The sequence below is a fragment of the Brachyistius frenatus genome, unplaced genomic scaffold (assembly GCF_029030835.1).
Source record: "Brachyistius frenatus isolate BFR_SWC_R1_liver_20210118 unplaced genomic scaffold, ASM2903083v1 Contig_38, whole genome shotgun sequence".
Taxonomy (NCBI): domain Eukaryota; kingdom Metazoa; phylum Chordata; class Actinopteri; family Embiotocidae; genus Brachyistius; species Brachyistius frenatus.
The window spans coordinates 1,054,233-1,076,617 of NW_027210637.1; the positions used below are offsets into that span (position 1 = coordinate 1,054,233).

Sequence of the window (22,385 nt, forward strand, 5' to 3'; positions counted from 1 at the left end):
CATACTCACAATTATGCTTTGATTATACGTTTTACTTCGGAGGAAAATTCCTTAGCTTTTATTTGTGTGCGTGTTTTTTTTTTTTTTTCGAGGTCTCAGACTCACATATGTGAATCGTCATTTATTTATTTTTTTTATTACCGTTTAATCGTCAGAAAAGGACACACTAAAGCTCGTCTTTTATTTTGAAGTGTCCAATCGGAAGTTGGATCTCCTTCCGCCGGCCGCCGGGCTTCAGCGAGGTTAGCAAGAACCAGTGTGGATTTTCTCCCCCCTAAAAAAAAAAAAAAAATGTCTCTCTCAGCACCGTCCGAGAAGCCTTCAAACCCCGAAAACCCCCGCGTCTTCTTTGACGTGGAAGTCGACGGAGAACAAGGTGAGGAAATATCCCATTTAAAAACAAAACGACGTCCCGCAGCTTCTTCTTCTTCTTCTTCTTCTTTTTGCGGCCACTTTCGCCGTTAGCCGTGTTAGCTTAGCATTATCCTAGCACGTCCCGAGTCACTTCAACAAAAACTTGATTTCTACACTAAAAAAAAAAGAAGAAAGAAGTTAACGACGTCGAGATGATTTAAAAAAAATTAATTAATTAATAATAATAATTAAAAAAAAAGGGCTCGTTTATTTTCCATTGGGAATCTGGATATTTACAGGGGCGGTCTTTATAAATGTATGAACCACGTGTGGTTGTTTTGTCTCATGAAGTCCGCGTAGCTTCGCCGTAATAATCACATTTCAAACGCCGTCGCAGCTCGATTACAGCTCGATATTCACGTTATACGCGAATCGATGAGCCGGCTGACTCTGAACAGACCAGCCGGATATTCTGCTGTAGTTTTTGGCCTGTTCTCACCGGATGGGCATCGATCATTTCCTGCCAACACTTTTTTTTTTTTTTTTTTGGTGGTAAATATAATAATTATAAACAGAATGTAATTCTTGCAACTTTTATTTATGTATTTATTTATTTTTCTTCTTTCTACAGCCGGCCGAATTGTTTTCGAGCTGTTTGCCGACATCACCCCCAAGACCGCCGAAAACTTCCGGGCACTGTGCACCGGAGAGAAAGGCACCGGGAAATCCACCGGGAAACCGCTGCACTTCAAAGGATGCCCGTTCCACAGAAGTAAAACAGACCCTTCACACATCTGGAAAAGATAATGTCACATTTAGGAGGGGGAAAAACAAAAAAAGGGGAGGAGAGAGCAGAGAGAGAAAAGGGAAGCATAGAGACCCAAAACATGAACTGTTAGGTTAGGTAGTTACTTTATTAATCCCCGAGGGGAAATTTTTTTCGCTACAGAAGCAATAATAGAGTAATAGAAAGCAATAAAATAGCAGTAAAAATATAAAACGCACAGTATATACAGTACAGTATATATCTATGTATATTTTATATGAAAAGAGAGAAGCTCAGGGCATCACGAGCATTTATTTTAAGGTGTCCGTGCTGCTGAAAGATTTCACACGAGTAAAAGTTACTCGGTTCACGCAAACGGTCATCAGCATTTAAATGGGACAAAGGATTTTAGTTGGCTAATTGCCTCTAGGACTGTCAACGATCATCAACATTTTAATTGATAATTAATTGTCATAAAAAAAAAAAAAAAAAAGTAGTTCAGCTTCAAGTGCCTTTTTCAGTCCAATTTTTTGTTTTGTTTTTCTTTTTATCCCAAAGACGCTCAAAACCAGCTAATCTGGAAAAAAGTAATTGTATATTTATTGATTTAATTTGTTTTGGCAGTCATCAAGAAGTTCATGATCCAAGGAGGCGACTTCTCCAACCACAACGGCACCGGGGGCGAGAGCATCTACGGGGAGAAGTTTGAGGATGAAAACTTCCACTACAAGGTAAACTTGCCGAACACCCGACGACTGGAAGATTTGTGTCCCCCCCCCCCCCCCCGTCCGATTCAGATTGAAATGTAATTTCCCTGTATCCCCTACGCAGCATGACACAGTGGGTCTGCTGAGCATGGCCAACGCCGGGCCCAACACCAACGGCTCCCAGTTCTTCATCACCACCGTGCCTACGCCGCACTTGGACGGAAAGCACGTGGTCTTCGGACAAGTGGTGAAAGGGATGGGCGTCGTAAAAATGCTGGAGTCCCTCGACACCACGGAGGACGCCCCCGTAAAGGTAAACGCGTTTTGACAAGTTTGCTGGCAGTTTCCGTCCAGAGCGAGACGAGAGACGATGAGAAGTTCCGAGGTTTCACTTCTGCCGTCGTCTCGCTTTCTTTCGCGTCGAGACTGAAACCACGGCGCATTTTTAAACGCGGTGAACTGGGCTGCGGTCGATTCGTCATCTTACAGCCAGCGGCGACGTTAAAACTCATTTCATTTAGAAGTAGAGACAGAACTTTATTGTCGTCGGGTAATAAATGTTCCACCTGGAAAGATGCTGAGGGGCAATCTGGGGTGGATGACAGGAAGAAATGTTACATAACAAGATTTCTACGTTCATTCCCCCCCCCCGGCACTAAATGAAGTTCGACGAGTCGTAATGAAAAAGGACTTTGGGTCGAATACTGTAAATATTTGCTGCCGGGCACCTTTTTTTTGGGGGGGGGAGGATAGACGATGATCCACAATAACAAATTCAACTCATTTTAAATCCATAAACCACAGCAACCGAGCACGCTGAGCTTATTGACAGTGTTGTGTGTCACCATTAGACTTTCAGCATCTGGGAGTAAAGTGACCGCGCGCTATGTCAATTTTGTAATCAGACGGTGTTTGCTCCGGCAAAGACATCCGCTTCCCTCCCAACATGTTGTACGCTAGAAAAAAAAAACAAACAAACAAAATGCTGAAATTGAAGAGAGAGTCTGTGGAAGAGGTCCGGCATCTCGGGAAAAAAAAAACCCCCGTGCCCTTTTAAAACAACGGAAAGACACCAAAAAAGGGAAATTGCTCAGATTCCTCGACTGCGTCGTCCCGTGTGGAACGCTTCCTCGGAAACGGACGTGATCACAACTACCTTCACATCCGCAGCTGCCGCTGTCCACCAGGGAGTTCAGTCAGGGCCATAAGCTGACACGGCGTGTTGATTGGAGGGTGGTGGTGGTGGTGGTGGGGGTGGGGGACAAAAAACATCATTTCAATAGTCGCTGTGAGAATTTTTTTTCCCCTCCAAGAGCTATAAGTAATACCTCTATAAATAATACCCCTTCTATCTTAAAAGTGTCTGCTTATGTCGTCCTTCCGCAGCCATGCGTCATAGCTGACTGCGGCGAACACAAGGACGGGGACGGCTGGGGCCCGGCGCCGAACGACGGAACGGGCGACGCCCACCCAGACTTCCCCGAGGACTCTGAGATCGACTTTAAAGATGTGAGTATGAGGGAGGTTTTTTTTTTTTTTTTTTTTGATCTTCAAGGACGCGGTATAACTTTGGCAGATAGCATCGGTCTGCTCCGCGAGGACCAGCGACGTGGCCGTTTTCTATTTTGGGAAAATGGGTTCGTAATGCCGCCTCGTGCAAAAGTCAGGTGAGAAGACATTCGAAATTTCAATATCAAGATCTGGGACGTGTTCAGCCTCGGAAAAACTGGAAGAAAACGGCAATTATAAAAAACCTCAAGGGCTTGTCCTCATGAAGGGTGATATTATCACAGACATTTTGAGTGTCCTCACTTCAATTTGAAATGAAGTGATTTATTTAGTCTGACTAAACCGGTCTCGTTTAATCATTTGGTTTGTAGCTCAGTAGGCTCGTTATTTGTGACTAATCATAAGCAATAGAAAAGATGGATCCCATTTGTGCAGATTGGGCCAAGTAGGAAAAAGGCTGAAATATCTTTTTATTTTTCAAAATAAAAGACGGAATTAAGATCTCCGGGGTCATTTTTCACCCGTTCTTTCCTTTTCAGGTCGACAAAGTTCTGTCTGTCGCCGAAGACGTGAAGAACATCGGAAACACCCTGTTTAAGAATCAAGACTGGAACGCCGCAGTCAACAAATATAGTAAAGCCCTCAGGTAAACGCAGTGTCAAGGTGTTTGTGAGAAGGTGGGGGGGTGGGGGCATACTTTAAAAAGCAACAATGAAATGACTTGATTTCGGGATCATTCACATAAATGTAATAAATACTCCCATCTCGTATCTGAAATGAACATATTTAAATGACCATAGTGTCCTTTTTAAGAACAAGATGTTGAACTTGTGCAGGTACCTGGAGGTGAGCGGAGAGCAAGTGTCGGAGGAGGCGCAGCAGAAGCTGGAGCCCACGGCGCTCAGCTGCTTCCTCAACACGGCGGCCTGCAAACTGAAGCTGCAGCTGTGGCAGGACGCCGTGGACAGCTGCAACGAGGTGACACGAGCCGCAACAAGGCACACTTTACACACGTTGTCAGGCCTGTCAATCAAACAGACACCCCCCCCCCAAAAAAACAAAACAAAACACAGCTTGTTGAATTTTATTTATGGACTTAGAATTTTATGACTGATTGATTGGGAGTCTGTTTTTTTTGGGGGAGCCGACCTCAAGCGACACTCGGTGGCGTCGCAGCTTAAAGCACTTCTGCATCGGCCTCATTTTTCAGACCCGGAAGCTACGAAACACTTTTAATCTGCAGATTGTTGACCGAACGACACCTTCAACGATCACGTTACATCTCATCTCGGGCGGTTCAAGTACGAGGCAACTTCTTGGCCGGAGGCAGTGACGTCACCGTGGATTGGGAAAGCGACAGAATAATTTCCCACAGTCATGAATTATTCCTTTTTAAATGACTCTTATTACATAGTGTATCTTTTACTTCCCACAGAATACTAATCGTGTGTAAAACGCATTTACGGGCTGAACCCATCCTACACAAACAGCGACCGGGGGAACATAAAAGGACCTCTTTTTCTTTCTTTTTCTTTTTATCAAATTGTTAATTAACAGAAGACGTGAAATAAACATTGAAGTGCAAGAGGATTTCATTTCTGTTTTTGTCTCGCAGGCTCTAGAGCTGAACCAAGCGAACACGAAGGCACTTTTCCGGAGGGCCCAGGCCTGGCAGGGATTAAAGGAATACAGCAAAGCCATGGTAACGTCCATAAAGCGCCGCCGTCTGCCGAGTGGCTGTGGAGAGATTATATTATGAGAGGTGAAGAGCCTTTTGTGCCGAGACGCCGCGCGACACAGCGGCTCCAAACCGCGTACCTCCGCGGTATCGGCTGCACGGCGCTCTCGTGTCGAGAAAGAAAGCCGAGAAGAAATCGTAACGTGTTCCGAGAGTTCAAACGTTTGGCAGATGAAAAGTAACACATCTCGACAAAATCCACGTGCATTGATCTTTTCGGGGCGGTTTGACAAATCAAATTTCTGTTCTTCTCACTTTGCAGACTGACCTTAAGAAAGCTCAGGAAATAGCACCAGAAGATAAAGGTGAGGTCTTTTCTTCCGCCTTTCGCTTGCCGACACGTCTCGCGGCGATTTGTTATCGCGCCCGGATTGCAGCAAATATTTTCCTTCCCCTCCCGTATTTGCGTACGCAGCTTCAGTCCATTGTAATGCTTCAGGTGCATATCCGCACGCATTTTGTTGCAAGCTCATGTCGAATAATAGCCTCAGGAAATGAATTGCCCCCCCCCTCCGCGTGACGTGCGGTTTTCCTACTAATTGGAATTAATAGAATAAATTATTGAAGGTCAGTTGCGGCACAGTCACGACTCGGTTACTTTTGACGATTCTTGATTCTTGCCCAGTTATTTGGATGCAAACTGTTAATTAGTATATTTTTGAATGGGGAGTATGAGAAGTAATACAAGCCCCCCCCCCTCCCAATCCCTTTATCCCCCCCAATAAGTAAAAAAAAACCTGATCGGACCGGGCGGGATTGGGCGCTCTGTCAAAAAAGAAAAGACTAGCTGGAGATTTGCAGCGTTGCTCGGGCTGTTTTGATATTTTAAGCCACAGTTTAATGGCTGCAGGCTCAGAGATAGGAGCTATCTGTGGGCTTTATGCGCTCCCCGTGCCTTCAGCACCACCCTGTCTTTTTAAATAAAACTCACAGTGTGCAGTAAAACAGACAAAATGTGGCAACCGAGGACTCCAGAGACATAGAACGACGTTTTAAACCGGAATAATTTAAGGTGAAACGTTATCCATGACAAAAGTAGAAATACTTCAGCTTCTCGCCTGACAAAACCAAACTTACACCTTCCTTTCCTTCCTTTTCGACAGCTATCGGCAACGACGTGAAGAGAGTCCATCTTAAAATGCAGGAGGAGAAGGAGAGAGAAAAGAAGATCTATGCCAAAATGTTTGCGTGAGCATTTCACCCGAAGGATGCAAAAAGAATCGTTATCATTAATCAATATTTTTGAAGTTATCTCTGCAGTGGAAGCTGAACCTACTCAGGCAAGGAGTCTGTAACCGGGTAAAAAAAAAAAAACAACAAAAAAAACCACAACAAAAAAAAAAACAAACAAAACAAAACGAGTACAGTAATTTTGATTTGACGGGTCTTTTCGTGTTCCTCTCCGTCTGTGTCCATATAAGGGAATAACTGTATTAAGCTTTGACCTGTCTTCATTCTAACAAGCGTCCTGAGTGTAACGAGTAGTTTGAACGTTAGTCTGATTCCACTGTGCTGAAGAAGGCGGTTAACACTGGACTTTGAGCTGGGGGTTTGAAGAAGTTGAGTAAAATTGTGTATGTTGTATCATTTCACGGTGGGGATTTTGATAACTGTGCCCTCGAGCACATCCCTTTTTGTTTTTTGTTTGGTCCTTTTTTACAGAGGTGAATAAAACAAAAGGATATCCGTCAAGTGTTTCTTTATTCATTACCGTGACATAAATCCTCCAATAATAATAATATATACAGTACTGTCTGGATAATAAGCTGTCTTAAGTATGCCACCAGTAACACTGAAATAAACCTGAAATTAAGAACAGCTTGTTTAATTATTGATAATTTTGAAAAATATATTAACAAATACTTTTTTTTTTCAACATCAAAACAAAACCCACTTTTTTTTTTTAATATATATATATATATTTCAAAATGCCTTTATCGTGATGAAAACAACGAATGAGCCCGACTTCAGTTTTACATGGTCCTGTCATTTTGTTGTTTGTTTTTTTTTGCATGGGTAATTCCCAAACTTAATACCACACCTGTATCATTTCAGAACCAACGTCTTGATCACAAAACGCAGTTGTGTTTTGTTTAACATTCTTCTCGTAGATTATATTTTGTGTACCCTCCAACAGCTACAGTTATTTTATTTTTTTTAAGCTCTATACGCAGGCACATTTTAACCCTGTATGTTAGTTATCTTTCAAGACAAAACATTAAAAAAAAAAAAAAAAAGAAAACCGAAAACCTCAAGTCGTTCACATCCCATTGTAGGCCGGTCCGCCGCCGCCCTCGGGAACCACCCAGTTGATGTTTTGGCTCGGGTCCTTGATGTCGCACGTCTTACAGTGCACACAGTTCTGAGCGTTAATCTGCAACCTCATCCCGTCTCCTGTTTCCAAGGGAACGTACTCGTACACACCTGGGTTGGGTTGGAGGGTGAGAGAGAGAGATTGTGAAAAATAATTAGGAGGATATTTCGTTTCCATGAAACATGTGAACAAACGAAAGCTACGTTCAGGATGGAACAAGTAATCGGTGCAGCGCTTGCGTGATGGTTTACTGATTAATTGGTTTGGCACCAACCGCTAGAGGGCGCAAGTGAGTTAATTTCATTGAAGACAACTTGACCGGCTGCCTCGGTGACGTGTGCATGTTAAACGGGACTCAAACGCCTGTAAAAAAAAAAAAAAAAAAACTCAATTGAACACTTTGTAAATTAATATTTAATAACTAGACTCACTTTTGGAGAACATAATCAGTCACTGTGAGGCTGTCTTGAGCTGAAAAACAATGAACCGTCTCCTTGAGACTCTGAAGGACGAGTTACGGATTCAAGAAGATATTGCAGGTTTCTTGCCGTCACGACTGTCGCCGGCTTTCGGACGCCGTGTATTAATTTCTGGAGAAATCGCCGGCCGACAACGGTAGTAGTCTCGCAGCCATTCATTAAAAAAATAAATAAATAAAAAACGATTAACCTCGCCGACCCGACGCTGCAGCGCTAACGGAACTAACCAGTCGTTTTTTTGGGGGGCCGCTTTATTCAATCTCTCCCTCGTCCGTCGGAGCACACGGGAGCGCTGCATTGAGCTTCGGCGTGGCCGCGCACACGCCGTCAGCTTCCAAAGTTTCCAGAGAATTCACATGGAGCAGGTGACAAGAGGAGCTTTAGTTGCATTCAAAATGAGATAAGAGCAGCCAGCAACCTGAGACTGAGAAGTCTGTCTGGCTTACTAAATATAAACACACACACACACACACACACACACACACTATGACTACCACTGACAACAATGTCCCCACATATACTGTGAACTAGCTGTGGATGTTAAACAAAGCCTGTGGCAATTAAAGAAAGAAAAACAGGATTTTTGTTTTTTTTTTTTTTTGGAAATGTTTACTAATTTATTACAGTTTGGTTGTTTGCACCAGAGATTTCCTTTCTCCGTTATAATTTTGTTCGGTGTAAGAACACAATCCGGCCTTCCGGCGGGCACGTTGACCCGCGGTAGCCAGCAGCTCACCGTCGATTGTCTCTGAACTGTTACCGCGGGAACAATTAGTCGTTGGTGGGTCGAGAGGAAGCGTACCCGAGCGCCGTTTGGATAACAGATGGGTTATTTAAGACTCTGCTCGAACAGCAAGTACCGAACCTTCGCCGGTTCCAGTGTCTCGTATGAGAATTTGATGCTTTTGTCAACACGTGAAGGTGATCGTCGTGGCGACCATTACGTTTAAATTACAGATTAGTTGAAACGACTGCAACTACAATTTGTTTCTGTTCTGAATTACTTTGATTACTTTAAAAAAATAAAGTAATTATCAAACAAATGTCAGATTAATGTCCTGCTAACTGATTTATGAACTCCCACTAAAATCTCAAACATCGCAGTGTATTGAGTGTCTTCTATATATAAATGTATACTCTACTTGATGTGGATGTGCGACACATTTTTTTAAAAGCTCGATTTCTAAAACTAAACTGTGACATTCTAGAATACGTGGGAGAGCTTATCCGTTATCTGCTGGGCGGATGCATCGCGTGTTTGCGGAAGTGCTCTTCACGCAGGTCAGGACGGCGTTACCTGCGGGGCAGAAGCGTTGCTCGGGTCCGTCGTAAATGGCCAAGTTCCTGGCGACCGGGACGCCGTCATCCTTTAAAGTCAGATGCGGGGGCTGATCCCCCTCGTGGTTGGTGCCGCTCAGAGCCACGGACGAGAGCAGGTCGAAGCTGATCTTCCCGTCGGGCTTGGGATACTCGATCGGCGTACAATCTTTGGCCGGCTTCAGCTGGTTCGCATCGGTGCCTGAGACAGATTGAACGCAGCTGGTTACGAAATGTTGATTTTTTTGTTTTTGTTTCTTTCTTTCTTTCTCTCCCTCGGCGGAGATGAGACGACCTCAGCTGAAAAGAAAACCCGCTGGCGACCGCGGTGGAAAAAGTCAACATTCGATGGCGAGGGTCACGGCTACACGCTCGAGATGATTTCAGCGCCGTACTTTGGTTCGCTCCTCCCTGCGGTACTCACCGCAGTGTTTGAGTGTCCAGGGCTCTTTTCCTCTGAGGATCCAGTAGAAAACGCCGGTGTAGACCATCCCGCCGTACAGGCCAAAGTAATTGTGGAAGGACGGCCTGATGTTCCGCACCGAGTGCAGCTCCTTCCAAATCCATGATTTCTTTACGGTCTCGGCGTACTCTGGTACGTGGAGTCCTGAGAGGATAAACAAAACAAAAAAAGAAAAGCAAAGGATTTGAATTTCTTCTCTGCTTATCTGCTTTTTTGTTGTTGTTGTGCGGTGTAAAACCTTGATTTATCCTGACCTTACTCGAGTGACTTGTTTTTCTACATGTACAGCAATATGGATGTTAGCATTTTCCATTCCAACAAGTAGTCCCTTTTAAAAACATTTCACGGTGATGCCCGTGGGACTTTCCTCATCAGCTACGACACGGTTTCTGGTTTAAAAAGAAAAAAGAAAGTGGAGGTGGCATGTATATCAAATGGCACGAGTCCTTTGATGAATCTTTTTGATGCACTTTAAAACATTGGAAGGGGGCTTTCAAACCAAACTTGTAGTACTTGCATATTGAATATTGCATATTGAAATGAATGCTGGTACCAACGAGTGTTCCCGAAAGCTGCAGAATCAGCTCCGTCTGCATAAGGGATTTTTGTTTGATACAGCAATTTGAGGGGTACTCGAAGTGTGCAGAGAAGTACCGCCACTACAAGCAGCCAAGTTGCGAGTAGACAAGAAGACTATAACAAAATTTAAAAAAATTTAAAAAACAGCACGAAACAAATGAGCTTCCTGCCACGTCTGAACCATTCACGGTAACAGTTTAGGCTATTTATTTGCTGGCCATAGTGGGATAGACGATAAAAGAAACATACATTTATCGAAGGCCCGGTTCATTTGCTGTATAGTCACCTAATTCAACCGGCGCAGAGGAAAAAAAAAAAAAAAAAAACGCCTTAATGAATTCGGTTTCTAGACCATCCGTCGACACGGTATAAAGTCTGCATGTCGTAGATGTATATTATGATCCACAGTTTGCAATAAAAAAATAAACAATGCAATCTTCCGAGCAGAGCAGAGTTCATGAACTTTGTGTCAAGACACTTTTCGCTGATGGCGGCCACACGAACGACGGGCAATTTAATTCCAAGGAGCAGCAGAGTGCGTCTCATAGCTCGAGGAGGATGAAGCGAGAACACTTTGAATCTTCAATCATTTACATTTAACGCGTTAAAAGGCATTTCCAGTGCGTATAGGAACCGAACTGGGGCGATATGTACCAAAACCGGCAGGCGAAGATGTCAAAAGGGGTCTTAAATTGAGTACCTGCCGTCTCCGAGTCCAGGCTCTCTGCCGTCAGTTTGGGGAAAATGGCCTCGGCGGCCAGCATGCCGCTCTTCATCGCCGTGTGGGTGCCTTTGATCTTTGGGACGTTCATGAAGCCGGGGCTGCAGCCAATCAGCAGCCCTCCGGGGAAAGTCAGCTTTGGGAGAGACTGGAGAGGAAAGAGTTCATTTTTAACTTTGTTTTTTCTGCTTTCTGAGATCTTGAAGACCTGGCCGCGTGTTTTTCATTGAAACAGTTGGCGTTTCATTGTATTAAATTTAAATGGCCCAGGATTGGGGGGGAATTTTTTTTTAAAAACGCCTATATTTATATCTAAGCTGGTCTTTTCCCATTGGACAAAGTGGGAAAACCTCCAGAGGGAGACGCCCCGCAAAAAGCTCCAACTACCCTCAACTGACCTTTCCGTGTAAATGACAAGTGGCCGTGCACACTTTAAAAATCAGTGTAATTTATACATGCATATTTATGTAAGGATTTTTATTCACTTCATTAGTACCAGGAGAAATCTGTTTTTAAGACAAGTCGGTGTTTCCTCACTGAATTTTGTCATTTTTGTAACCGTATTGTAATCTTTGATCTTCTCCCAATAAGTGTGAAAATGTATATCCGTCAGATCAAATGATATTATCCAACCTCATCAGTAGAACCGGGAACATTTCGGTTCACTCGTTCAATTGTTTGCTTCTGTTGTAGGCGGCAACAGCTTTTAATTTATTCCCTCAGTAGATCTGATTCAACATTTCGCATTCTGCTGATCGCTTTAATTAAATATGGATAAAATGAATATAATTAAACACCCCCATAGAAAGTGTCTGGTTTAATGAAGTCGGTAGCATTTTATAACATCCCCAGTGATATGGCATTATTCACACTGTTGACATTTAAGATAGGGTCAGTTTTTGGGTGCTACTTTGTTATACACGGCATATCAAAAACCTGGTTAACAACACACGTGATGGTGATTTAAGCCGCGCAGCTGAACCGTTTGCATAATGAAAATGTGAGGAGTACACTAAGTACCTGGAATCCTCCCTCATTCAGGGCCCTGGCTCCGTAGGCAATCCTCGTGCCTCCCTCCAGCGTGGGAGCAACAAAAGGGTGGTGTTTCCAGCGCTGGAACTCTCTGAAGGGGTTCAGGTAAGGGTTGGTGTAGTCTAAACCAACCTGGGGTGGGACAAAAAAACAAAACAAAACAAACGAGACCAAAAAAAAACAACAACAACAAAAACAAAAACAAAAAAAATCACAAGTTTAATCAGAGCCAAACTACAAGTGTGGCGACCTTGTAAGAGAAATACAGGCTGAAAATGTGAAAAGCGTGTGATGATTTTCTGAAGCTACATCTGTTTTTCTTATCTTCTTGTGTTGAACTAAAGCTGATCTAACTTTTTGGGCGTCAAATCTTTGCAAGCTTAAAATGGGCAGAATTTGCAAATGAATTGCAAACACAAATAAAGACAAACCTACTTTCAGTATCTATTCACCCTGCTGGATTTGCCACTACACGTTTTCATCATTCTCTATGTAAAACCGGCCGAGGGGCTTCTGTCGTCCTCCGAGGTCACCTTGTAAATGAGTTATAGATCCGAGGGCACTCGCAAAGATAAAAGTGCGGAAAGTGTCGACAGAGACTCTGCTTGAGCTTCTGGATTTGAGAGGCCAGAATAGACGATTGACCAAGAAAGGCTTTGGACGTAGAGGTGAAGGCTGCCATGGATTTGTGTTTTCATTCGATGACCGAATGGAAGCACACAATCAGAACAGAGCTGGACGAGCCTCAATTCAAATTGCTGACTCTCCTTCGGCGCTAAACTTGCAGAACTGAACTCAAATAATAATGGCGAGTAGAGATGATTCACGAATGTCAGCCCATCTAATCAGACATAGCTGGAGAGGATCTCCAAAAAGAAAAAGACAAAAGGTGAGCGCAGTCAAGGTGTTGCAAAATAGCAGAGACATAAGTAAGTAGATTCAAAGCTGTAATCACCCTCAGTGGTGCTTCTGAATTTTCCTTTTTTAAGGTCATTTTAAAAAAGTCTAAACCTTATGCTTTGACTTGACTTTGTTAGTCGAATTATAGAAAATATGTTAAATACCGATGTTAAATCATCTCTTTAACAAGTACAGGAACAACGTCGAAATCGTACAATATAAATACGATCCGGTGGAAAATATCGAGTTGGTTTTACGTATTCCAACTTAGCAGAGTGAATAACACAAACAAAGCACAGGCTTGTCTATTCACGGAGATACTGCCTGCATAGCGTCACATAACCATCACTTTCGCGTTGGCAGAATTACAAAGTCACTCACCACAAAGCCCAAGGCCACAAGAGGTTCGCCTTCATTCAGATGATACAAGAAGGATCCGCCATACGTGTTTCTGTTCAGGGGCCAACCTACAGAATGCTCCACTCTGCCGGGCCTCCACTTCTTCTCATTGATCGTCCACACCTAAGGAGGAAAGATAAATTGTCCTTGGCAGATACAACGATTAGTGCGAAACAGCCTCGCTGCGATAAGATTGACGCAGGCAGGAACATATTATTCACCTCCTTCAGACCGATGGCGTACGTCTGGGGCTCGCAGTTCTCCCTCAGGTTGAATTGCTTGTAGAGCTGCTTGGCCAAGTGGCCGTGACATCCCTCTCCGAACAACGTGACTTTAGCGTGGAGCTCCATTCCCCTCTCAAAAACATCCTGATATAAATCGAGGAACAGCATTCAAAAACACAGCTCACGGAAGAGAAGTGACTGAATGCAGAGACGAGTTAAGTTTGTTCGGGTAACAACACATTGAAGGGATTTTTTTTTATTTTTATTCACGCATACGCAGAATGAAAAAAACCAACAAAAAAAAAACCTTTACAAAAACATAAAACCATGCTGAATGGTAATAATAAGACATACTGCTAATATTGCCCGATACAGAAATACCTACATCGTTGCCGTGTTTTCTTTTGATGCGACAAACATTTTGAATCAATCATGAACAGAAGAAGTCCTGTATTTTTCTAGGCTTAATGCTTAGAGAGAAGTGTTTGTGCTCCGGATCGTTTGTTTCCAATGTGTCCAGGATTTTCATGTGTTCACTATAAATGAATGGCATGATGTGTCCACGTTTTTCATGTGTAAATTAGAATGAAATGGCCCAATGAAGCCAGGCTCAAAACCTTAAAGGGAAAACAGTGAAACAGTATTATTAAAAGGAACTTTAAAAAAAATGTTTTAAGGAACTTAACAAAAAAAAGAAAGAAATGTAGTTACTGTTTATTACCTTTGGTGAGCCATCCTTGGCGACGCCGACATCATTAGTGGCAATTCCTTTCACACTTCCATCTTCATGAAATAAAACCTTAAAGAAATACAGATAGCACTTGAAGTTGGGAACTGTAAACATTGAATAAACAAAAACAAACAGGGGCTTTTTACTACTGCCATTTTCGGTTTAACAACCAACATCTCTACTGCCTTTAATAAGCCAACACCAGCTTGTCATGATGGTTGATCACTGGAGGTATACACATGTCTGTAAGTTACAATGGAGTTTTTGTCTAGCTAAGAATGAAGATGGTAAATCAGGCAGTTTATGGAAAACAAATGTGAATAACAACTGTTTTTTTGTGTGTGTGTGTGTGCTGACAACAGTATATAACTTCACAAAGTAAGACATAAACAAAGGTTTGGAAGGCAAATTCCCATTTTTCTTTCATGAATTTTAAAATCGCAGACCTGCGGTGTTAACACCAGCGATATGTTGTCATTTACGTTTCATTATAGTGTTTAAATCAGGCCAAACAATGCAATTTTAAGAATAGTAAAAAGCCTACAAAAAAAATATTATCTCACCGAGCTTTGAAAATATCAGACCAGGTTTCATGGACAAATGACAATTTCAGAAAAGACAAAGGAAAAAAACAAAAAACAGAAGAAATGTTTTTTAAGGTGTTTTTTGATTTTACAACTTAACAAGACAAAACCTCAGAACTTTAAGAATACAATACAGAAGGAAAAAAAAAACAAAGTAACAACAAAAGCAAATTAAAAACACTCGCACACCACCAGCCTGACATAATTACATCTTTAAGGTGTTTTTATGGAACGCAAACTGTCATACACTTAAAAGATTTTAAAGGAGAACGCACCTCAGCTGCAGCATAACCCGGGTAGATCTCCACTCCGAGCTCCTCAGCCTGCTCCCCCAGCCAACGCACAAAGTTCCCCAGCCTCACAATGTAGTTACCATGGTTCTGCATAGGCAGGCCTGCAGACAGGAAGAGAAATCACGCACACATCAAGTCAGCACGGCAGGTGTTCCAGCGTTTTACCAACATACGACTATGATAACAAGTGGAAGCTGTTCTACCTTTTCGTAAGATATTTGATTCAAACAAACACACTTAAATGTTTATAACATATCATAATATCTAATAAAAAAAAAAAAAAGATTTTTGTTTGCCATATTTCTAGATGCAGCAGTTTTCCTTCAAAAAGAAAAAAAAGATGATTGTTGGAAGAATGTAAATATATTTATTGGAGCAGTCGGAATTTTTGACCACACGGAAAGACTGAATCTCAACGATGGGCCTATTTATGCAAAAGCTACATATCTGGTTATACATAGATTATAATTGAACAAGACAAACAATTGGCCCGTTATTGTTGGTAAAGTTTCCTAAGTTTGACATTTTGGTGGTGTGACAACCCTTTAAACATTTAAAGAGTGCGTTCAAAAGTGACACTTTTTCTTTTTCATCACTCAGGTAAATAAAACATTTCTGATCTCCGCCTGAAACCATGTAAATAAATAAATAATAGATAATAAAAAAATAATAATATAAATATCCTCTCCGTGCGGCACAACCTGTGAAGACGTTTTCAGAGCAATCATGTGGAGAACAAGAATGAAAGAGTTTCTTTACCCGGCAACATGGGGACGGGGATTCTGTGTTTCTTTGTTAAAATGCTGAACACGTCTTCAGTCACTGGAGTGTTCATAGGAGCCTGAGGGAAGAACATAAAAAAACTAAAATAGTGTATATTATACTGAAAGTCTGACTTACGACGGATTTGTGTGGATTACGCATCATATACAGAGTTATGTAATAACATTTATACAACAAGTAGTTCCGACCCAGCGATCTGATTGGTCGACTGTACATTTGGAAAGTGCTCAAACCACCATAACAGCACATCTTGCTCATCACTAGAAATATCACTCCGCCTTCTCAATGGGATATGTAATTGGAATGGAATTTCATATATGCAATATAATGTTGTTTTTACTTGCTATAGGTCTACTAACTGTGACCCATTTGGCGAAATCGGGTCTCTTTTGGTCCATTTTTGTCCCTCCGAGCACCACGGATAGCCGCGCACTTTAAATCCTAGCGGCGGTTTTAACACACGACTCGGTGCGAAAATCTTAAAAATACACGACTCCATCATTATCTTCTTTCAGCGGATATCTTACTTACAACAAGATTGAGCGAGCTAAGCAGTTTAGTGTTTCTGTGTGCTGTATTTATTCAGTTTGAGAAACCATCTCAAGAAAGCTTCTACTGACGCGACTGATTGTTATCCAGTTGTTAGTCTTATCCCACGTATTGCCATGGCAACGGAGATCACGCTCACAAAAAGTTTTATATTTTGAGAGCGAACGGCCTCACAATGTAAAGACATTTTGATTACAAATTTTATTTAGTTGGCAACTTGTTGTTTAATCGCAATATTATATTGTGTGCTTTAACATCATTATTGGCACCTCACCCTCTCGTATAATACTGCTTAATTAAAAACACATTTACAATTGCATAATATGTTTTTAGTGTTAACTCAATTCTATACATAATCATATACATATATATCCAGTGTGGGCGTATGCATACGTTATTGAATAAATTATACCATGTAACAGAATGTACAGTATGCAGCTATGTTAAATGTAGTTTGGCTGACATGCAGTCACATAATGAAATATATTACACAACTTACAACAATAACATGGAGGATCTGATGTAACCACGACGCCATGAAGACGCCCAAAATCTATACAATAAACTCAGAAAGAAGAAATGTTGAATAGGGCGCTCACCCCTCGTTCCTTCCAATCAGGGAAGAGCTCGGTGAGGGCGGTGGGCTCCAGGCAGGCTCCCGACAGAGTGTGTGCTCCGATCTGAGAGGCCTTCTCCACGAGGCACACTCGCAGCTCCTTCCCCTGCTCGTTGGCGAGCTGCTTCAGACGAATGGCCGCCGAAAGACCAGCGGGGCCTCCGCCTACGATCACCACGTCGGCCTCGTCGGCGAACCGCTCCATTTCGACGCCTGGGAGGGGACAATTAGCAGTGTGTAACAAAGCTTACTGACTTCCACTGCATAAGCAATAGAAATAATATGCAACAATAGGCAACAATAAAAATCCTGCATGATTCGGCCGAGCAGAGCTGAATTGTACAGAAAGTAAGAGAGATTCACTTTCAAACTGAATCAGTAGGCTATGAAGCAACCGCCCTGTGAATTAAAACAAAAAATGTCTCCTTGATGCCTTCTCTGGCTTGACTTTTTTTCTTTTAGTCTTTTTCGACATCTATAATTTCTGACACACGTTCGGCCCAGATGAGAGCTGCTGCATGTGGAGATGCATGTTAATGCAAGGTGCGAAAAGGACCTCAGGGAGATATAGATAACACTCGAAAAAGAGAGGCACTTCATTCGAATAGCATTTGAAATATTTTAGGAGGTTTACTGCAGCCCTTTGTGGCACACTAAGCCATGGCCTGAAACCAACATTTAGAGGATTAGACTAATTAAAGACACCCAATGCAAAAACGGTGATTTTTTTTTCTCCCCCTAATGGCCATGGACTTCTTATCACTAATGACTCTAAATGTGACGTCAAACAAGGATTGAAACTAAATAGCAAAGGGAAAATCATGACCTTTAGGTTTGGAATAATGCCATAAGGCCAATAAAATGTCACAAGACAGAAGGACTTTTGCTCATGCTCAAAGTTTGAAGGGTTTGAATAAAACCTGTCCAACCTTTCTAGCATAAACAAATCCACACTGACATTTCTCTCTCAGTGGATATCATACAAAATACAATAATCCTCAATACAAAATCAAAATATTTTTGGGGATTGCACAATAATGACAATAATAATTGTTGTTTTTTTTAACCATAGTCCACTTTTCTAATTTTACGTTACAAAGTGCTTCAACACAAAGCAACAATTTCATAACAAGCAGACCATAAAATGAAGTAAAACAATGACCTCATGAGATAATGAGCAAACAAACAAAATAGTAATATATAGGAATATAACACCTCAGCAAAGGAGTTGAAGTTGCTCCATATCAAATAAGCGCTCTAATGAAAGAATGTGTAAATAAGCATGCGTAAGAGATTTGAAAGAGGTCAGGGACATGACTTCAGCATCCTCTGACTGCAAAAGCTCTCCTACCTCTAGTTATTTACAGTGGTGTGAAAAAGTGTTTGCCCCCTTCCTGATTTCCAATTTTTTTTGCATGCCTGTCACACTTAAATGTTTCAGATCATCAAACACATTTAAATATCAGTCAAAGATAACACAAGTAAACACAAAATGCAGTTTTTAAATGAAGGTTTTTATTATTGAGGGAGAAAAAAAAAATCCAAACCCACATGGCCCTGTGTGAAAAAGTGTTTGCCCCCTCCTGTTAAAACATAACTTAACTGTGGTTTATCACACCCGAGTTCAATTTCTCTCGCCACACCCAGGCCTGGTTACTGCCACACCTGTTCTCAATCAAGAAATCACTTAAATAGGACCCGCCCGATAAAGTGAAGGAGACCAAAAGATCCTCAAAAGATAGACATCATGCCGAGATCTAAAGAAATTCAGGAACAAATGAGAAAGAAAATAATTGAGATCTATCAGTCTGGAAAAGGTTCTAAAGCCATTTCTAAAGCTTTGGGACTCCAGAGAACCACAGTGAGAGCCATTATCCACAAATGGAGAAAACACAGAACAGCAGTGAACCTTCCCAGGAGCGGCCGGCCGACCAAAATTACCCCGAGAGAGCAGCGACGACTCATCCGAGAGGTCACAAAAGACCCCGCGACAACATCCAGAGAACTGCAGGCCTCACTTGCCTCAGTTCAGGTCAGTGTTCATGACTCCACCATAAGAAAGAGACTCAGCAAAAATGGCTGCATGGCAGAGTTCCAAGACCAAGACCTGCTGCTAAGGGTGGCCCAACCAGTTATTAAGTTTAGGGGGCAAACACTTTTTCACACAGGGCCATGTGGGTTTGGATTGTTTTTCTCACTTAATAATAAAAAAAAAAACTTCATTTAAAAACTGCATTTTGTGTTTACTTGTTATCTTCGACCAATATTTAAATTTGTTTGATGATCTGAAACAATTAAGTGTGACAAACATGGAAAAAAAATAAGAACTCAGGAAGGGGGGCAAACACTTTTTCACACCACTGTAGCTGCACCTCTGGAACATAAAAAAAATAAATAAAAAAAAACAGGCTACATACCGGCTCATACTCAACTAAGAGGTCATAAAGGAGCCTTAAAAATCCAGAGTAAGATCTTAAAATAATTCTAAAACATGGAGCCAGAGCCATCAGGCTAAACCAGGTGTGATGTGGTCACTTCCCTCGGTTGTTGAAAATTTTGTGACATTCAATTGGTGGGCATCGCAAAGACCGTCATGAAGTGAGCTTTTCGTCTCGGGTTTAGTTGCTCTCATGAGCTGGTGCATCTGCATGACATCAGCAAAAAAAAAAAAAAAAAAAAAAAACAACTAAAGGAAACAACATATCCGGGGATAATATGTCCTCAGGAAAGTAGAATTCGTCCCACTAGAGACCCCTTCGCAACACCGTACTCGACCGGAGAAAAAGATGAAGTGTGATTTTTAACAGACACACAGTCTCCCCGTATATGACGGGTACAAAAAGAACCAGTTTAGAGCTGTACCTCATATTTCTGCTTTGTGCCTCAGTCTATTGTTCGAATGTGTCTAAAAAGGCGGCGCTGAGGTCCAGAAGAACAAGGACTGACACATTTCCTTTTTGGCAGCTGTTACGAGGTCACCCTGAGGATGACAGGATGGTCTCAGTGCCGTGACACTTGTGGAAACTGGAACGAAATATGTAATGCAGTCGAGTGAACTTTCGTAATGCTTTCAGTTGTCAAACACGTCTAAACGGCTTTCGAAATGATACGGCAGTCGTATTGCAGGTCGTAATGTACTCTTCACTACGGTGGAGAAAGCAGAACGAAACCAGGACGAGAGCAGGTTATCCGAGTTCAGTGTAAACAGAATATTTGGACTACAGACAAACCCCTTTATCGATCTTCTTGCGAACCTGGTCGATTACATAACACGCAGCGGTTCAGGGTACAAAACAAATCAGTGGCGTCCTGGCCTCAGTTAGAAAGATATAACCGGTCCCGGTACTCCTTCTGGCTTTCTTACCTTCCCATCTTGGATCTTTCCCTCGAGGATGGATGGTGTAGTGTGTGGTGATGCGGGGCGTGGACACTGAAGAGCATGTCCTTCTGTGTAGTGTTGCGTACAGCTGAGGGGCAGCGTGCTCTGTCTGCACCGTTTTAAGTGCCCTAATACACCTGCGGGCTGAAAAGACAAGAAAACATACAACCCCAGTCAAAAAAAAAAAAATAAAACCCCCAGCTCAGACTGATTGGAAAAAAAAAAAAAAAAAAAAAAATATCCAAAGTTTAATTGGAGATCCGAAACGGCTTCAAAAATAAATAATTGTTTTTAAAAAGATCACACATAACAAAACATGACAGATCACTTTGCGTAGAAAGGGAGACTTTTGAAAACACAAACAACAACAACAACATGGAGCAAATATCTGTGACGCTGCTAAATTACAGCTGAATAAACACACGTTTTGGGATTACAAATACTATATTTAACTTTGAAAACAACAAAACAAAAAGGCCCAATAATAATAAAAAAAATAATAATCTGTACACTTCTGGATATATATATATATATATATATATATATATATATATATATATATATATATATAACCCCGGGCTGAGGACGCTGTTCAAGTGACCCACATCTGGATTCAACTTTCACCTACATATTAGCTCGGTGCTAACACAGTTAGCATTCTGAAATTTTTTTTTTTTTTTTGGGGGGGGGGGGGGGGTAATGCTAAACAACAACAACAACAACACGCATTTTAGGCGCAAAGAATAAATTGTTCCAACACTTCTAAAAACTAAAAAAAAAAAAGCGGGTACAACATTAAAGTTAAGTCGAAGCTACCCAGCTGTTAGCTTACCTTGACGCGAGTATCTGCCTGCCGGAAGCATTCTTCGTTCAAACTCACTCAGCGGACGCTTTTCCTTTTTTTTTTTTTTTTTTTTTTCAAAATGAGCCGAAGTTATTATAATGTCCTCCCAGCTCGTGTGTGACCCAGCGCCCGCTCGGCAAACAAACGCTGCGACACCGTAACAAAAACAAAATTAAGGTCTCATAACACGGACGTTGGGGAGCGTCAAAAAGCTGCGTGCCTGCGTGCTTGCGTGCAACACACACGCCGTAGCTGAAAAAAAAAAAAAAAGAGTTGTAACTGCGCAGGCGCAGAGCTGTAATATCTCACGCTCGGGCAGCAAGTGTGGAAGTTGTCCTGCGTGAATAGCTCGAGTTTTTAAGGGTGAATGTTCACATTGCTGCGTTGGCAGTTTTCGCTTAAGGATGTGTTTATAATTCGAGACAATTTAATTGTCTTAAATTATAAACAAGACTAAAAGAAAAAAAACCTAAAAGGCTACTTTATTGTTGTTACACTACAGTGTATGTTTTTACATGTACTCTTGGGAATGTATATGCTCACTAAATTAATGACTGCTTTAATAATCAAAATGGGAACTAACCGTAACCCTAATTAAATGAATACCTAGTTTAATCTTTTTTTTTTTCTATTTAGTAAACCACTGTCTGGGACTGTGTTGTGTTTTAGTCAATACTGTTTTATAGATTTGCTTTCACCAAAGATTTAATAAAGACAACATTTGTCTTTATTGTGTCCAGGTCACATTTGTGCAACTAAATGTATGGCAGAAGATACACTTACCTGATTCTGAATGCAACAATAAGGGAGTATTTTGCATAATGCTTTATTTAAGTAAAGGGCCTGAAACCCTCAAGACTTATAAACTTTTTTCAGTTTCAAAATCCAAACAATGGCCTGAGATACAAGCTCATATAAACCAAATGTAAATAGTACATGAACCAGCAGATTTAAGGCAAATTGTCCTCATTTCATTCAAGAAAAACAAAAACTACTCTCATTCAGTAATTTTATTGTTGGAGACAGTCAATGCAACAAATTTCACGGTAAGATGTTTAAAATCGTTTCTTTTCCAGCAATAATAAATGGAAGCCTGACGATATTC

General features: G+C 41.6%; 2 protein-coding genes across 3 annotated transcripts; one reads left to right on the forward strand and one right to left on the reverse strand.

The window, feature by feature from the left end:
• Positions 1 to 210: 210 nt before the first annotated feature.
• ppid (peptidylprolyl isomerase D) lies at positions 211 to 6,892 on the forward strand. 2 transcript variants are annotated; one of them, XM_069701764.1, is made up of 10 exons: positions 211 to 376; positions 986 to 1,126; positions 1,745 to 1,851; positions 1,952 to 2,140; positions 3,214 to 3,336; positions 3,876 to 3,982; positions 4,173 to 4,314; positions 4,952 to 5,038; positions 5,337 to 5,379; positions 6,178 to 6,892. In XM_069701764.1, the coding sequence occupies exons 1-10, from the start codon at positions 292 to 294 to the stop codon at positions 6,264 to 6,266; spliced, it is 1,113 nt and encodes a 370-aa protein (XP_069557865.1). In that variant the 5' UTR covers positions 211 to 291; the 3' UTR covers positions 6,267 to 6,892. The 2 variants fall into 2 exon arrangements, with proteins under 2 accessions (XP_069557865.1, XP_069557867.1); XM_069701766.1 differs by lacking the exon at positions 5,337 to 5,379.
• On the reverse strand, positions 6,757 to 21,474 carry etfdh (electron transfer flavoprotein dehydrogenase). The gene is made up of 13 exons (XM_069701754.1): positions 21,269 to 21,474; positions 20,422 to 20,580; positions 17,041 to 17,270; positions 15,869 to 15,950; positions 15,092 to 15,210; positions 14,224 to 14,301; positions 13,500 to 13,646; positions 13,261 to 13,401; positions 11,968 to 12,111; positions 10,927 to 11,095; positions 9,609 to 9,791; positions 9,165 to 9,386; positions 6,757 to 7,498 (listed from the first exon to the last, which is right to left on the reverse strand). Exons 1-13 carry the CDS (start codon positions 21,297 to 21,299, stop codon positions 7,335 to 7,337), a joined length of 1,869 nt encoding a protein of 622 aa, XP_069557855.1. The 5' UTR covers positions 21,300 to 21,474; the 3' UTR covers positions 6,757 to 7,334.
• Positions 21,475 to 22,385: the final 911 nt, after the last annotated feature.